The sequence below is a fragment of the Daldinia childiae genome (assembly GCF_008694065.1).
Source record: "Daldinia childiae strain JS-1345 chromosome Unknown Scaffold3, whole genome shotgun sequence".
NCBI classification, from domain to species: domain Eukaryota; kingdom Fungi; phylum Ascomycota; class Sordariomycetes; order Xylariales; family Hypoxylaceae; genus Daldinia; species Daldinia childiae.
The window spans coordinates 2,420,444-2,437,974 of record NW_022984644.1 but is presented as its reverse complement, the minus strand read 5'-3'; the positions used below and the strand labels follow the sequence as shown (position 1 = coordinate 2,437,974).

Here is a 17,531-nt window from a genome sequence, read left to right as displayed (position 1 = left end):
GTAACAAGACATAATCCTAAGGTAACCTTAGACAAGCATAAGTGGTGGGTGGGTTGCTAAATTACCACCGCTCTACAACCGTCGACACTACATCGTCAACATCAGGAGAACTCCCTCGAATCAGCAAGTTATAATCACTTCACACACAAGAACAATAGTATGATTTTACGTCTTCATATTTAAAGCATTACTCAGCTTCTTCGAGAAAGAGTAAAGCTGACTGTCTAATCCGCGCTATTGGGTATCGCCACCTTTCAGTATCTCGATTTCCTTCTCAAATCAAGATCCTCGTTAACACATGCCCTATTACAAATAAAAAGTATAGTTGAAGAAAAAAAATTGACGTAGAAAAGAAAACCTTCTAGCCTGCCTTAGGCTACTCCTCCTTTCGGACGCCTGGTCTCTGATGATGATAGGTAAGTGGTATATGTACAAGCAAGACTTGGGAGTCTTGGATGCCTGTCGTGACATAAATACTACATACAAACGGGGCGCGGGCTGCATGCCGACGATGACGCAAACGAGATATATTGTCTAAGCTGGTGGTACGGTACTGTGCGAGCTACCGAAACCCCTCGCTCGTTTGTCTCGCTGTGCCTGTTTTCTTCTTTTTCCCCGACCTCTTTAGGTCCTCACCAAAAGAGCATTAAAGTCTTGCATCGTATAATGACGCATTATTAGATGGAACTTCCTATTTACAAACTCCCGTATCGACACGTTTAGCTGAGGTTCATGACTAAAGGTCCAGCGAGTGTGATGTCGTCAGTTATGACACCGTCGGCGGCGGCGGCGCTGGTGAGAGTGACGTAGACAGTGCCAGCTAGGTTGGGCGGGAGAGCGCAACCCTGAGCAGGATCGAAAGCGGCGAAAGCAGTGCCACCCGGCGCGGCGGAGTTGGTGAAACCGCAGAATTTGGCTCCGGATGCCGCGTCGCTTTGGAAGTTCAGCATAGTTCCCTGTGCGAGGGCCATGACACCGGCTACCGGAGCAGGAGTGGTCATTGTCAGAGTCGGGAAAGCGGTCAGGATCAAGTTTGAACCAGCAGGGCATGACTTGATGAACGGGGCAGCTAAGGAGAAGATGGCCTTAGGTCCCAGAGGAGTATCGAAGGGAGATGGAGAGGCAGCGACTCCCAAAGCGATACGAACAAAGGACTGATGTCTAGCCTCGATGGTAAGGATAGAAGCAGCTGTGCTGAGGATCTTGCTGTCCGAGACAAGGGGCGCAGCACCGAGGTAGGCAGAAATACCAACACTCTCGAGGATGGATGCAGTAGCAACCATACCGGCGGCATCAGTAAAGCCGAAGTCGTACTCGCAGGGCTGGACAGGTTGGACACCAGCCTGTGCAATAGAACTCTGTAGCAGACCGACGTGGGATGCTTCGCTGGAACCAATTCCCTTAAGATCGCTCAGCTGGGTAGCGCTTAAGCCTAAGGCAACGAACTGGTCGTCGCTGAACTTGGCAAAGCCCTGCTGGTAAAAAGTAGCCTCAAGCCACTCCAGGGTTAGGGCACTGTATACTAGTTAGTAACCCATGTATTTGTAATGGATGGTAAAAGTATGACTTACAATTGCAGGATATCAACATCCGCCAGGCCGAGGGCAGCAGCAGCCGCATTTTGTCGTTTAGCGAGGCCATAGATTTCGCTTTGTCTTATGGTCAACTTCGGTTGGGCCGGTAGAGCACAAGCAACAGCAGCCAATCCCGCCACAACACCCATAGTCTTCATGAAGGAAGGCATCTTGTCTGATTAATATCGAATACGTCCGTTTAACTTCGTTTTCGTTTCGTTTTTCAAGTGGATCAGGCTAATAGTTGACGGCGTCGTAAGAGTCGTAAATAAAAGAGCGTCGAAGCAAAAAAATATCGAAACAAGACCAGGCTAGCTGTTCTAGAAAGAATCCCACCTGGGTATTACAAGAATTACAAGGTGTCGAAAAGGAGAGTGAAGACGTTGATCCCGCGGGAAGCAGACCGGCGCTTTTAGTTCGGAGTTGGACACGAAAATGTACGGGATGAGAAAGGAACGGAGAAGAAACAGGTTAGAAAATGGGAAATGGGACTTCATTAAAACCAGTTGCCAACTGGTAGCTTTAGGAGGTGATAGACGTTGCGGGTCACGGAAAGAAGGTAGGCCGGCGGCAGGGCGATCCTAAGCATCGGCCCCCCTTGAGGCTCCTTGACAATAGGAACTGGTATCTTCATTTGGTATTACTATGTTACCCATCCTTCCAAGCGCTTCCGACTCCGAGACTCAAGGGGCAGCCCCAGCGCTCCCGGGTAATCTAGATTCCATAGCTCGCTCGGGATCAATTAAAGACAGGGTTCTATAGACAGCGGGAAGTTGACAATAACCTTAGATAGGAAGAAACGAAACGTGGATAATGAGATATGTTTGCGCCCGGACCAATGAGAAGTAATTTTGATGATCAAGGCTCATAACTTAAAAGTTGAGATGAAAAGAGTTTATTAAGCCCCGGTCCGAAGGGTCACAGCCAAGAAGTTGTCGGGGGGAGAACCAGGGGTCTTCTAACTACTTCGGGCAAGGAGACACTGCTGGGCACGGGGTTTTTGCAGTCCAGTTTGCTTCAGATATTGTTTTAAAGAGCGGATATCTATCCAGCCGAACCCTGAAACTGGAGCCTCAACTATTCCGATTGATTCGTCCGTTACTACGATCCCGAGTAAACTCTTTTGTTCATACATACTAATAAGTGATGCAGACTGTTCAGGATTGATTGATAAGTAGAATAAGTTAAGCTTCATAATGCACCGGCGCAATGTGATGATACGGCTTGGCAGCGGATGTCGGATCTGCTTTCAGATCCTATTGATTACAGATCGTGTTGAGACTTATTAGAATTTGATCTACTTCTGGTTATACATTTCAATTTGATTTTGACAGTCTATAGTTATTGAATATAGTTGCTTCCTAGGTAAAGAGGCATTGAATATTTATCATAGCTACCTACCTAGGTAAATAGTAAACAACAAAAAATAAACAAAAAAAAATAAAAAAGGCAACTAACTCGTCTAAGCATATAAGAATAAAGGTACCCAAGGACCTGGTAGACCGCCAACCAGGGTTCTCATTGGTGGATGCCATATTGAAATGACAGGAACGGGCAAATGTCGTATCGCGCGTTTCTTAACACCGCTAATCTTGACTTAACCTCCGTTACGCATACTACGGTTCGGCGAACGGACCAGAAAGAAGACATGAACACGAACAAAATTGACGAAGGGCCGTCTTTTGGGCTGTCACAATCCTAGGTTAGTTGCATCTAGATATGTACCTAACCTAACCTAACACACACACACACAGGGCATCTCCATATCCGTGCTAACCCCAGAAATGACGAGATCTACTCCTTCTTAACGCATTCCGTAGCTCGGCCAAATCTGGTTCCAAAACCCTAATACCTAGAGAATATGGCACGTGAGAAGAGAGGGGAGCGAGACGGACCGCTACATAATATGTGCGAGGTTTCGAGGCAGTCAACGTCGATCAAGCTTGAAGAACCAGGGGTTCACATCTCGGAAAGGTACATAAAACAGCGGCAGCTGTAGCACGTTGCACATCCGGAGATCCATCTTACTGGATCTGTCTGACTGCCTGAGATATTCCATGCATCATGCCGGCAGAAGCAAAGGCCCGTCGTAGCTCTGAAAACTACAAATATTTCTCCCAAGTAGCCGCTATAAACTTCTCGTGAGCCCGATTTTGGCCATATGAATACTCAAATAGGATCTAAAGATGTGAATTTATTGTCATGGGTCGTGGGTCATGTTAAATGTATACTTATGTCATTCACCTATAAATCGCACATAGTCAGACATTGGGGAAGGGTTGGATTTTCTTCATAGCGATCTTATTCATAGCACGATCTCGTATATTTCTGTTGACTGTGGCAGCTTCCTAGTTCTATCTGCCTCTTCATGAAACACTTTTATCAACACAGTAAGAGCTGTACTTCTCGGGTTTCGGTCGCGGTCGCGGCCTTACAATCTACCCTATTTTCTTCTTGGCTACTTCGCTCTACATCACTCAAGCAACATACCAATCGCTCCAATGCTCCCAAAGTCCATTTGCTCCGTCCAACCGTACACACGTCAAGCAAAGCACATCGTCTTTAGGAAGACTCATAGAGCATACGGGTTAAGCGAACGTATCGTCAAGCACCTGCGTTTGATTAGTTTATTTACTCCACAAAAAAGCTTAGGTTCACATACGGTGGGCTCTTGCTGAGATCCGTCTTAAGGATCACAGGCACTCTGGTCATCTCTGTTACATCTTGGATGTACTCGCCACCTTCTTCTCTCAATGCAAATAGCTTGAGATACTTCTCCTTGTTGGTCAAGCGAGTTTCTACGGCTTCTGCCATGGGCACCTTTGAATCGGACCTGGTTCGGTGAAGGACACCGGGGTTCGAAGAGGACCGGGTCGGTGAGCCTGGAACACTCTGAGTCGGACGCTCGGCTAATGAAGCACCCGCCATAGCCTCAGTAATATCAGAGGCATTGTCGTCATCATCGTCGAATAGAGCTTCGGCAGCATCCGTGGGCATCGTGCCAGTCTCCGTTTGCTTCCGTGCAGCCTCCTCTCGTTCCTTCTTAACCCTCTCGGCCTCTTCTGCCTGCCTAGCAGCCGCTATTGCGTTCGAGATGCGTTGCGATGCACCCGCCTTGGGTCGTTCATCTTCAGGTACATATGCTGAACTTGGGACACCCTTCTCCCAGTAGAGCTCTAAAATTCTCTTCTCCTTCCTGAACTCGGCCTTCTTAAGCGGCAACTGGTCACAGTGAACACGCTTTTCGAAACCCCATTCGGGGATTAAAACATCAAAAGCAGATTCGTAAACACAGATAACAATTCCTTCGCTGATAAGATCGCCGTTAACCTCCTGGCGTTTCTTATCCATGATTCTGCATGACTCGATGTGAATACTTTGCTCCTGGGCATTTTGTGCCGATTCCTTCTTGGTGTTACAAGATTCAATCGTCTTCACAAGGTTTTCGATATCGTCATTATATTCAACCTTGCCTTCCGAGAGGACAGCCTCAAGCTGACGGTGAACGATGATATCAGCATAGCGCCTTGTGGGTGCGGTAAAGTGAGTATAAAGAGGTAGATTGAGTGCATAATGAGGCCAAAGCTGTTTGTTAACCTTGCCAGTGATAAAGTACTTGGCATGATGCATGCTCTTAAGTAATAGTGTTTCCATGCCCTTGCGGATATCAGAATCATCAACCTTGAAAAGGCTATTCTGTAGGGTTCCGCTGCTAGTAGTATCAATATCGTAACCAAGTGCCCGCATGCGTTCGACGAATGTTTGTAGGCGTCGGGCATTTGGTGGGGACTGGCGCCGAAGCAAAGCCTTCTCAGGGAGACCTTGAGCAAGCTTCTGAGCAACAGCCGCATTAACCTTGTGCAAAAGCTCTTCAACTAGCTCGGTACCCGGTGTAGCGTCGAAAATGTTGTGTTGAATAGGTATATTTTCATCATCGAGTTGATGAAGGAGTCTAAGAGGAGCCATAGGCTCTCCCTCAGATCCTAAACGCGACTCGCGGAATTTCTGTGCAACGGCCTAGGGGAAATATTAGAGAGCTCTCAAAGATTTGGGGAAAATAGAGAAAGACTTACATTAAGAATTTGGGCATCCTTGACTTGGACCACATCATGTGTAAACCCAGCCTGGTTCGTGAGGGCGTCATCTAGTTCCTTGAGAGCTAATGTAGCACCACTCTTAATAATACTCTTGCCAACCCAAGTGTCACTCTCCGCAACCACACCGGTGTGAGGGTTAACGCGGAAGACAACACTGACAGTAAGCCTATCCTCACCCGGAGTAAGGGTGCAAAGCTCTGCAGCGATCCTAGGGGGAAGAAGGGCACAGGTTCGGTTCACAAGGTGAACAGCAGTACCACGCTTCTTAGCTTCGCGATCGACAAGAGAGTTGGGCTTGACGAAATGAGTGACGTCCGGTACGTGGATACCAATCTCAATCTTTCCATCTGATTCAGTCTTGATATGGACGGCACTGCCAAGTTCCCCAGTGCCGGCAAGGTCAAGGGTGAAAGTCTTCTCGTCGCGGAAATCCCGTCGAGCCCCAATAGAAGCTTCGTCTTCCTTTGTAATAGACCAATCTTGGAGGCCAACACTTCGCAAGACAGCCTCCGAGAATTCATCGGATGAGAAGTTGTTGTCGCGCAGGAGAGCATCAGTCTCCACTTTAAGATCACCCATCTTCCCAAGCTGCTCAACGAGCGTACCAAAGGGATGTAGAGAAGTAATGGGCCAACGCTTGATACAAGCAACAAATATGCGATCGGCATATTCCTGATGCTTCTCTACAAAGTCTCGTGGCGCTTGTTCGGTAGGGATTGCAATTAGAGGGACACGTTTATCGGTAGGCTTAAACCAGACAATCTTAGGCTTATCTTGCTGGCGATTGTCGTGCGACCGGCCGCCGTCTCTGGCGGCTCGTTCAGCCTCTTGCTTCTCCTTGGTCGCTTGGCTGCTGGGACGTAACAGGCCAAGCGTGCCCGAAAACATTTGACCAGCAACACGTTCAATAACAGCTACAATGTGTCCAGCATAAAGGGGTTTTGATTCGTCGTTAATTTCCTCTTCCTCGACGAGAAGGAGGCTTTGTCCCTCCACTTCTACGTCATCGTTCTTTTTCTGTGTAGGCCTCTGCCGAAGACTGCCACGTCGGCGGATCCCTCCTTCGCCGTTGGCAGCCTCTTCTGCGTTGGTAGAATTGGACTGAGCGTTACCGTTTGTCGAGCCAGACCTTGTGTCGGTGATATCCTTTCTCTTCTTCTTCTCCTCTTTTTCTCGTTTCTGCGACCATACCTCGTCTACGTCAAGGAGTTCAACTGCGACAAGATCGCCTTCTAGAGCTCGGTTGCGATCTTTACTGCCACAGATGAAGATATCTGCATCTAAAAGACCGTCCGAAGTAGAGACATAAGCGTCACTGCGATTCTTCTTGTTCACTCGGAGAATACCGGAGACAAGCTGTCCATCACCGAGCAACGCCGGCAAAGTAGCTTGAGGGAGATACGGGGTGAAAAGGGTCTTCCTCTGTTGTTGCTGTTGTTGGGATTGTTGACCACCTAGTTGTGGCGCATGCTGGCTTCCCTGAAGACCAACAAATTGCTGACCATTCATCTGCGCAGCTTGAAGGGCCTGGAGCTGGTTAATCTGCATAGGATTAAGCTGCTGACCAGGGTACATCTGCATCATCTGCATCTGACCGGGCATTTGCATAAGTTGAGGCTGACCAGGATATTGGAAAGCCCCGATGTTAGAAATGGATTGCTGGCTCACAGAACCACGGGGACGATGACCAGGCTGAAACCCCTGCTGGCCCTGACCAGCCTGATCTTGACCCTGGTTTTGACCTTGCTGGTTACGCCAATTGCCCTCGAAATTGCGCGAAGAAGTTCGTGCATGGCCGCTTGAGGCACTACCACGGCGGCCAAAATCACCGGTGTCGTTAGGAACGTGCAGAGCACCCCCACCCCGAGCACCTCCTCGGCTATTGACAGCCATGCTTTGGCTTCGTCCGTGCCCGCCGCGTCCGCCGCGAGTAGATGAACCTTGTGCTATTGGGGTATCCGCAGTGACGGACCTGGTTTCCTCGGCAGGGGAGCCTTCAGTGGGTCCCGCAGCTGGAAATTGAAAGCCAGAGGTCGTTCGTTTCTGCTGAGCAATCTCAGCTGCCTTTTTGGCATCAGCCAGGGCTAAGGAATGCCTTCGCTGGTGACCGGAGCCGCCACCTCGCCCTCCACGAGGTGCGTTCTCCCGATTCTGCTGACCAGACGAGTTATCAAATTGCCCAAAAGTGGATCCAGAAGCTCCGGCAGAAGGAGCCGGAGGGGGTCCGATTCCCATGTTGGGGAGGGCCGATTGGTTACGACGGTGCGACATGGGTTGACTTGGTCCCATGGGAACATTCTGCTGCTGTGGAAGCTGGTTTGGGGGGAACTGGAAAGCCGTCTGTGGCGACATATTAGCCATAGGTGGCTGTAAAGGGTTGAAAGAACCACCGTGGCCTAGCTGGCCCGGTGGCATCATTCCCATATTTATGTATTGTTGCTGTGTGGCTTGTATCTGTTGCTGCTGCTGCTGCAACAACTCGATCTGCTGCTGAATAGCGAGTTGCTCCACTAGAAACAAAGCAACGTAGTTAGTATCAAGTATATTAAGAACAGCAGAGAAAGCTATGGTACAATGAATAGGACACGGAACGGAAGCAATGGACTTCTGAAGGTGAGGAGTGCAAACTTACTCCCAGGAGTTGTGAACATGCTCATCAGAGGGGTAAGCTCAGAAGGGCTCCTGCGATGAGCAATATGAAGGCGACGGCCAGTAGGTCCGGGGACACCCCCGGCCTGGGGAGCGGGCTGTTGCTGCTCCATGTCGGGCTATCTAGGAAGCGAAGTTGCACGTCGAGTGCGAACAATGCTGCTAAGAGGTAGCTGAGGTGTTTAGATGATAATTGAGGCGAGGGCCAGTACTGGTTTGGAGCTTAAGCTGCTTGGCAGTTGACAAAACTTGATAGTGGTTACGTTCTTTAATGGTGATTGCGTGGACTTTTGCGACTAACAAAAGGAGGGTAAATGAGAGGATTGAACAAGGCTGCAGTGATGCTGTGTGCGTCAGAATCCCGTAGAGAAGGAATGTGAAGATGTGTTGAGAGAAGGTAAATGAAGCGGTGCAAAGATAAGGGAGAGAGACAAGACGAGAGATGGTGATGGAGATGAAAGTTGGGAAGCTTTGGAGTTTTTGGGAAGATCACTCTCCAATGGCCACCTGGGATACGGGGAAGAGGATGTGAGGTCAGGACTAAAGCGAAGACGGGCAAAATGGGGCAGTAAGTCTTGGCAGGCCAGGCTTTTAGCTGGGTTGGGGAACTTCTGATTGGTTAAAGGTTTCATAATGTGGTAAGAGGTACGAATGTACTGATACTAACGAAGTAACGAGAGGTAGGCTTGCCCCTGCTGTAAGTCTAGAGTTTGTACTACGGACAGAGCCAGTGTGCTAGGTTGCCCTAGGCATACCTAAGTTTAGGTACATATCTACTTAGCTACCTATATACGTAGGTAGGTACATGTACATACAAAGCAACAGACAGTCTAGGTGGCCCCAGCCCAAGCTTAGATCAGAATAGATAACTAACCTACATACGTACATACTTGTCCTTGCTTTGCGCTTTACGATATTTGGCCACTGTTCCGTTGTTTGAAGATTCATTGCGTGTGCTTGGTTTGCATATCAGGTGAAAACTATTGGAAACATACCTCAATGAGAATCAATAAGAATATAAAGCACGAGTATGCATATGGGAACACGGTGTATGCAACTAAGTACTGTACTTGATCTCAAAATATCCCTACCTGTTAAGCTCAGAACCCATGTGACTTCATGAAAGAACGCAAAGGACGCGTACCTACATGTAACTTGAAGTTACCTTCAATTGGGAACTTTGGCGCTACGTGCTGAGAGGTTATCTGGCAAGAAGATATGTGGGATGAAATTGGAAGGGAAGGCAGGATTACTCGATACGAATTACAATGCAGGTAAAGATAGTAGCATTGGAAGCGGCAGTCTCTTGGCTTAGAGCCTTCCTTCAACTACGAATTGGGTAAAGAATTACATATAGGATTAGTAGACCATCGTCATTAAGAGAGGTAAATGATGGGTTGACACCTGGGCATTTGAAGTAAATATACAAATATATAGCACCTATAGTAAGCTGGGGCAAAAAGAGCTAGGGTTCATAGGGTTCATAGAGGGGTCTCGGGAAGCTTCGCACAATAAGTAAACTATGTACCTAGTCAGGTATTAATATGTAGCTATAACATGAGGTAGCTATAATATGCAGGCGCATATTTATTGATATGTTAGGTAAGTTTAACGATGACTTGATATATCAATCTACATATATTTTATCTTGTTGAGGGTCAAATCTATTTCTTGATGAGACTCTAAGCAGGGAAACCCTGATCTCAAGTGAACCCTAATAAATTGGATGCATATTATCATTCAGATAGTACCCAGCCAGTACTACGTGAGTAGCCCACCTACCCACTTATAAGGGCCACTTAACTTAACCTATTAGTATACTAAATCAACTTCGAACTTGCACCAGCACAAGTCTGACGAAGGGATGATATTAGAACTCCACAGGAGGTCCTTAGTTCCCTAATTCTCCTCTAACAAGAACACTTTACACTGCACGATACAGCTTGAACTAAGAGAAAATCGAAGCATTCAACGGCAAACAGCGTTGCAAACCGCTATGATGTTTGATAATACTAAAAGAAACCCGATAGTGGATCTCGTTCCTTCATCATCATCATCACCACCAGCATCATCGTCACCATCATACATATAGATGTGCTCGCAACTTGTTCCAATTACCGTAAAAATTGCAGGAATACATGGTGCTAAAATAGAAAAACAGCAAATATCCCACGTGAGTCCTTACGACTTTAGGTTTTCCTGATATGTACTTAGAATATATAGGTAATAGTATAGAAGAAAATATTTCTCCATTAGAGAAGTATTAGATGAGTTTTCTAAGAAGTCATATTGCTTACTCTTTGAATAGATAGTTTTCTTGAATTAGGTAGTCAATAAGTTGATAGGAAGCTTGAATGGAAGCGCCCTCCAACGCTGCTTACCTAATGTTAGCTACCTCATGTACCTATGTACACAGGAACTGCATGACCACGCCGCCATGTAGCCCGCGCACAGGTAATTAGGTCAGCCACGCCTGCATTCAAAGGTAAGTGGGACCTTCCATAGGTTGTACCTATCTGAGTAACCTTATTAAGTAAGCAGATCAGCGCGTACCTTAGTGTTTTCCTAACCTTCCTATCGATAGCTTGAATTGGTCTTCATATTACACCGTTCACATCATTGATCCTTGCGATCCTCGACCTCGTTTTTATTCTTCACAATCAAGCAATGTAAATACGCGGTCGCTCTTTTACATATACCTACCTATACAATTGAAACTGAAGCCTCATACTTTGACTTTCTTAGGTACTTAATCCCACCAGTTCAATATCATCATCCAATCGGCCTACTGATCTTTAACGCAGTACTTTAACTGCTGTCGCGCGCCACGATCACCTCGCAAAATCCGCAATGCTGTAGTACGGCTCGGTAAATGCAATGGCTGGTTCTTCGCCCGCTGCCCGTACATCACAGCAATGGTCCACCCCTGACCGTCCTCGCATGTCCAGTATATCGTGTATCCTCAGTGAAAGTCGTAACACGGCAACCAGCCATCAGGATGCTCTCGCACGAGCTCAAGCCGAGCACGATCGTGTTCGTGAGGCTGCCATCAGGGTTTACCACGATCACGAATTGCAGGAGGAACAGAAAAGGTTGTTAGAGCAACAAAAAAGGATACTAGAACAGCAAAAGCTAGAGGAAGAGCGAATCCGAGCTGAGGAACGGCTGAGGGCCGAGGAAGAGCGCCTAAGAGCTTTGAAGGCCAAAACGGTTCCTAAGCTGCCACCAGAACCACCAACACCTATTGTCCACACAAATGGGGCCGCTGCTGCACCGGCCCAAATCAAAGCTACCCCAACGACAGCGAATTCAGGGGTATTATCCAGCTCAAAGTCTCCCCCATTCGGTGTTCAGCAGCCTGCCTTGACCAATGGGTTAAGCGGACATGCCAATGGCACATTGCAGCCACATCCATTACAGCCATTTGGTCAACCTAAAACTATACCTCAGGGTCAATCATTGAGCGGCCCGTCACCATTTACACAGCCGACAAATGCAATTTTACAGCCCAATGGTTTGTCAGCTGCAGCTCCTGCAAAACCCCCTGTCGCTATCAATGTAGATCGATATGTCGAAATTCATAAGAACCTCAAAAAGCTACGGGCATCCTTGTTGCAGCAATCTAAGTTGTCTCCTCCCTTGAAGAAGCGGATGGGAGATATGCGACGAGAACTAAGAAAGAATATGGGCCAATTGGTAGGCGAAAAGGGCGGCAATAAGAAACAGGTTTGTTCCCCTTCGTTCTTTGATAAGGTTTAAACTAATTAGAAACTAGATAGCGGCTATTCAAGCACTGTTGGATGAATCGCTTAGGGGAACTGTACCAAGCGAATTAGTCGACCCGTCCGATTATATCACGGACAGAAGAGAGCCAGCCGAAGGTGCATTGCACAACGAGCCACGGCTTCCGTCCCTATTTCTCTACCTTCTAAACCATTTCTCCAAAGCTGTTATCAACCAGTTTATCAATGAATGTGGAGCACAGCCCAAAACCGCTGATCCTATCGGCGTTATTGTTGCCATGATTTTCTCCAAGGACCTCTACTTGTGGAGGGGGAAGACTTTGATCGATATCTTAATGGCAAAGCTACGCGTGGTCTGCCCCGTTCTCTTTGGATATCGCGGCAGCGAGAAGACAGAAAACGGTCGTCTTCGCCTAGGTTGGAAGAAGACAGAAACTGGATGGGCACCCGAGCAGCAGCATAGCGACCGAATGAAGGGCTTGGGGGCTGGATACGCCGCCATTGCGCTGAGGAACTTCTCAAGTTCGAAGAACACCAACCCATGGCCCCCGTCGAAGTACTGGGCTAGCATTGCGCGGATAGTGAACACTCCACCAGCCGAAATCACGAATACGCAATGCGTTGTTCTTAGAGCTATGATCGAGGCTAGCGAGGAGAAGTTCATTCAATTCTACGGAAATGCAGCGATAGCCGCATTGAGGAAAGCGTTGGTGGAATTCCCTGCGAAAGCCGTAGAGAAGTCACCTGGCGTTTCGGGATTGCAGGTTCTAGCACAGATTTTAAAGCGGGATATAGGCCTAGAATTATGAGCTGCCTATACAGTATTCAAAAGGAATGGTTCGGTGTTGGTGTAGAAGGCGGTCAATCGGTTTTTTTCTACGGCGTTCGAGGAGTTAGCACGTCAATTAGCATAAGAAGGCGTCCAGAAACACCTCGTATAGATACTGCCTCTTCTAGAGTCTTTGAATATACCCAGCGGAGGTGGTCAGGATATTCGCTCTATTACTAACATTGAATAACTGGTCCTCAAATGAAATTATAGTGAACCTTGCCTGTGTCCATGCCAAACGCCTATAACACTAATAGTAGTACCAGCAGTATAATCAAAACCATAATGAGGACCGCGATACAACAGCTACTATACCGATCCTCGTTTTTCCTCATGACGTACCCTAGCTTCTGCATGCCCGTCTGCAGACGGCTGCCGACGCGGTCCGCCAAGGTATCCACCGTCTCGAGCATCTCAACCTGCTCCTCAAGCTCCCGGCCCATGTCATCAGCCTGTCTCCTTAGATTCCCTACTGTAACAAAAACACCGTCTAGCTGCTCGTCCTGATCGCGCATCATCTGTAACTGTTGACGGTGCTCGAACTCGGCATAGTTATCCTCGGCCCCCTCTCCCCCCTCATCGATAGCAAACGCGCTCGGCGGTGGTAGGTCCCCATTGGCCGCTGCCCTAGCTGCGCGCCCTGCGGCAGATGGTGTCTTGGGGCCCGACGCTGTTGTTGCGGTTTTGCTTAGCTCCTCGCGCATATCCTCTACCTCGCCCCCAACTTCCTGTACGAGCCGCTTGCGCCTCGTCACCTCGTGGGCAGACAGCCCATATCGCTCTGGATCCGACTCGGCCGCTTGCACGGATTCTACCAGGTCGGCGAGATCCTCGGCTAATGTCGCAAGAGCCTGTTCGAGGTCTGATCGCGCGGATGCGAGCTCGGGCGAAGTCGAACTGCTCGTTAGGCTGCGTATGCGCAGGTATGAGGCGAAGAGCGGGCGAACCGTCTGCATTTGTGAAAGGACATCCCTATATAGACAATCGCGTCAGCTATGTACCTATACTCACCCGAAAAGGAGGGAGTGTGGAATGGGAATGGGAATGGGAGCTTACGCACTGTTGGACTTGGAGGAACGGGTCCTCCTCATTTGTTGAGGACATCATCCTGGGGGCTCTATTATATGCCGCTGCATCTATTGGCTACGTCTACATCTGTGGCGGAGGGTCTTGTGTTATAAGAAATTCGACATTTAAAGCTCAAAAGGAAGTATATTGTTGGATTTTGTTAGGTTAGTATAAGGGGAGCCGCGAACGACGCAGCTAGGATCAAATGACGTGGTATTGTCTTTTTAGATTGACGGGAAGAATTGGCAGGTGTCAGACAGTGTCGGACAACTGTTAGTGCAACCACCGGAAATTCCTAACATAACCTAAATTTTTGCCAAATATAATAAAAATATTATAAATCACTAACAACTCAAAAACTCACATTATTCAGGTTCGTATTATTTAGTCCTTTACTTTCATGTTGTACGCCCACTTTCGTTTATGAATACGACATATATATATATATAAGCATGAGGCCTACTAAGCCCTTGCCGTACCCAGATTGCTGGGAAAGCACCGAAGACTATGTCGAACAACTCTTAGAGTTTGCGACTGCATCTGACTTCTTCCAAATTTTATGCGGAGGTGTACACATTTTAGACTTCTTCACCAACGACCCGGGGCTCTTTCAGACGGTGATACCGTCGGATTGGCAATCATATATCCTACAATGTGAGCCTATGAAGTTCCTGGACCTCTTAATGAGGGATGACCTAGATGATGTTCTAGACCCTCAACCACCAGAGAGCTTGATGAAGTATATAAAAGATATAAGGCGGTTGTCATTAGCGCGCAAGTTTTCTCCAAAGGAGGAGAAACTCCCGAAGTTGACACGCATGGTATCGGCGGGAATGAAGCCGAAGAAAATCCACGAAGTGAGCCACTTCGCAAATTACGTGGACACGCTTGCTAAGGGAATTGCTACTGAATACCGTAAGGAGATCACTCATTTTGTCGACTTCGGCAGCGGTCAGAATTATCTAGGAAGGGCATTAGCAACCCCTCCTTATAACAAACAAATTGTAGCTGTGGAGGGTAGGGAGCACAACATCATTGGTGCTAAAAGGCTTGATATGCATGCAGGTGTTTCTGAAAAGCAGAAGGTCATACGAAACAAGAAACTTTGGATGCAGAAGCTAGACAGTATGGTTCCCGGAAATCAGCTCGATGAAAGGGCTTTAAAAAGGGCCACTAACCCTATAAAATTTTCGGCTGATTATGTGCCTGATTTCAGGCCTCCAAGTGAGTTGGAGGCCATCTATACGCTCGAGGAGGGTAAAGGCTTCATACGTTACGTCGAGGGGAGGCTCGAGTCGGGAGATTTAACAGACGTCGTCAACCAACTTAAACAGGAGCCTCTTGTCGGTGAGAAAGGACAAGGCGATCCTAACTTAATGGCAATTTCCATTCATTCTTGTGGAAACCTATCTCATCACGGCATACGGTCTTTAATACTCAACCCGCGAGTCCAAGCCATTGCCATTGTTGGCTGCTGTTACAATCTTATGACGGAGAAGCTAGGCCCGCCCACGTACAAGCTCTCGTATATGAGACCAAGTCTTCAAGCCCTTAACGGTCGTGTGGCCAGAGAATCCGAAAGGCGTGACCCCCAAGGGTTCCCAATGAGCGATCGCCTTTGTAATTACAAAGATGTAGGAGTCCGTCTTAATATCACGGCTCGGATGATGGCTTGTCAAGCACCACAGAACTGGACTGAAGCTGAGAGCGATGCCTTTTTCACTAGACACTTCTACCGCGCTGTCCTACAGAAGATTTTTCTCGACAAGGGTGTTATCACTAAGATTCGGCATAACGATGACCTTACGGACGGTGATCAGAGTCCGTTTAACACAAGTACCAACCCGGTCATCATCGGTTCTCTCCGGAAGTCGTGCTACAAAACCTTCGGGGCATACGTAAGAGGAGCGATCAGTAAGCTGACTACTAATTCAGAGTACCACGAGTACAGCAACATAATTAAGGAGAAGATGATTGACATCACGGATGAAGAGATCGCGAGATACGAAGTATCATACGGGCCGCGCAAGCGAGAACTCAGTGCCGTCTGGAGTCTAATGGCATTCAGCGCTAATGTCACCGAGTCCTTAATAGTGACCGACAGGTGGCTATTCCTACGACAACATTCCGACTTAGTACAAGACTGTTGGGTAGAAACCGTATTTGACTACCGTGAAAGCCCTCGGAACCTGGTTGTAGTTGGTGTCAAAGGCCCAAACTCATGTCAACTAGGTTCTTAACTTCGGTCTTCACCGAGCCGCGGCAACGCAAATATTAACAATCAGATACAATCAGATCGCACTTAACTGTCGTCACGATCCGGGCACTTGCAGATTCCGCGTCAACTGGACCAGTTGTCTATGGTCAGCCCCGCTAGACCTGTTTTCTGGGTAGCTTGGAGGTCGCTTTTCGCGGTAACTATGCAAACCGGAACGATAATTGGACAGAAATTAAAACTATGTCATGCATGAACCTGCATCGGTGGGCCGCGGTAAATTTGCCTATCTACAGATTGCATCGATCGGTCAAGCCAGTCCTAGACAGAGGAAGTTTGCCTCGATCCAAGGCAGCTCGGAAAAGCGCATCGTGCCGAGAAATCACAATCGGACTTCTCGCCGTGAGAGGTCCGGATAGCTCGACTATTAAGTTCTGAATAGCGAGCCAAACACAAGCTTACTATTTGGAAACCCCTGTCTCTCGATGACGGCCTAATGCTACGCAATCCCCACGCGTGCCTGCAGACTACTCTCAACGCAATTAATTCTACCGAATGCCCCATCTCCAAGCTCTCCATCATCGTCGGTTAGAGATGGCAGTTTCCCGTCAAGGAGCTTGATGGCTGCCTGATACGGGAAATTCTCTAGCTAAGCTAGTTGGTGGCGTCCGAGCTGTGGGCCGTACGAGGTTCAATGCGGTCTAGTTTCATCATTCATGACGACAGTTATGTCTAAATTCATCTATCTTAGATCTTGTCAGGCCACCTAGCTAGTTCTTATTCGCCTTACCTGTCACAACCTCGCGGGGAATACCCGTGACCCAAAAACGATTCGATCATGGCTCCTGACGAGTGACTGGTGCCATCATAAGCACGGTATTTTACGATTGATTATGTATGGCACGATGGCGGTAGGAACGCGAGTGGATATAGTGGGAGGAAGGATATTTCGTGGGGTTGTCACGGACGAATATGATGGGTCGAGATTGTGCTTGAGACATGGTTACACTCGGCTCTGATTGAGAACCCTAGAATCGGATCGAGCTAGTCCAATTCTGAGGCGGGAAGAGGAAACGTGCTAATTGAATTAGGCACCTACATCTTATTCAGTAATGCAGTCAAAGAGGGCGGCTTATGAAAAAGCGGCATCTTTAGTCGAATATTCGACACCATATCACGCAAGTTATCCGTGATTAAAGTAAGCCAGTGAGACAAGCTATATCGATATTATACCTGCACCCGCCGTCTTGTTACGCCAACCTTAGACAAATGGCGTTACCATGTTACGTGCAGCAGTGGGTACAATAATTGGTGACAGGGTTGACGAGACTCTTTCGGCGGGCAGCTCGAGATAGG

General features: G+C 47.9%; 5 protein-coding genes across 5 annotated transcripts; 2 read left to right on the top strand and 3 right to left on the bottom strand.

The window, feature by feature from the left end:
• Positions 1 to 719: 719 nt before the first annotated feature.
• Positions 720 to 1,744, bottom strand: GL218_03383 (Protein rds1; the record flags this gene model as incomplete). Its single annotated transcript, XM_033579941.1, has 2 exons — positions 720 to 1,515; positions 1,572 to 1,744. 2 exons carry the CDS (start codon positions 1,742 to 1,744, stop codon positions 720 to 722), a joined length of 969 nt encoding a protein of 322 aa, XP_033436690.1.
• A 2,402-nt stretch (positions 1,745 to 4,146) lies between these two features.
• GL218_03382 (Virulence protein SSD1) lies at positions 4,147 to 8,433 on the bottom strand (the record flags this gene model as incomplete). Its single annotated transcript, XM_033579940.1, has 4 exons — positions 4,147 to 4,186; positions 4,237 to 5,591; positions 5,648 to 8,181; positions 8,304 to 8,433. The coding sequence occupies 4 exons, from the start codon at positions 8,431 to 8,433 to the stop codon at positions 4,147 to 4,149; spliced, it is 4,059 nt and encodes a 1,352-aa protein (XP_033436689.1).
• A 2,764-nt stretch (positions 8,434 to 11,197) lies between these two features.
• Positions 11,198 to 12,872, top strand: GL218_03381 (Nucleoporin GLE1; the record flags this gene model as incomplete). The annotated part of the gene is made up of 2 exons (XM_033579939.1): positions 11,198 to 12,046; positions 12,096 to 12,872. The coding sequence occupies 2 exons, from the start codon at positions 11,198 to 11,200 to the stop codon at positions 12,870 to 12,872; spliced, it is 1,626 nt and encodes a 541-aa protein (XP_033436692.1).
• A 262-nt stretch (positions 12,873 to 13,134) lies between these two features.
• GL218_03380 (t-SNARE affecting a late Golgi compartment protein 1) lies at positions 13,135 to 13,999 on the bottom strand (the record flags this gene model as incomplete). Its single annotated transcript, XM_033579938.1, has 2 exons — positions 13,135 to 13,864; positions 13,953 to 13,999. 2 exons carry the CDS (start codon positions 13,997 to 13,999, stop codon positions 13,135 to 13,137), a joined length of 777 nt encoding a protein of 258 aa, XP_033436691.1.
• Positions 14,000 to 14,412: 413 nt separating this feature from the next.
• Positions 14,413 to 16,200, top strand: GL218_03379 (Methyltransferase-like protein 25; the record flags this gene model as incomplete). Its single annotated transcript, XM_033579937.1, has 1 exon — positions 14,413 to 16,200. The coding sequence occupies one exon, from the start codon at positions 14,413 to 14,415 to the stop codon at positions 16,198 to 16,200; it is 1,788 nt and encodes a 595-aa protein (XP_033437591.1).
• Between the last annotated feature and the right edge of the window lie 1,331 nt (positions 16,201 to 17,531).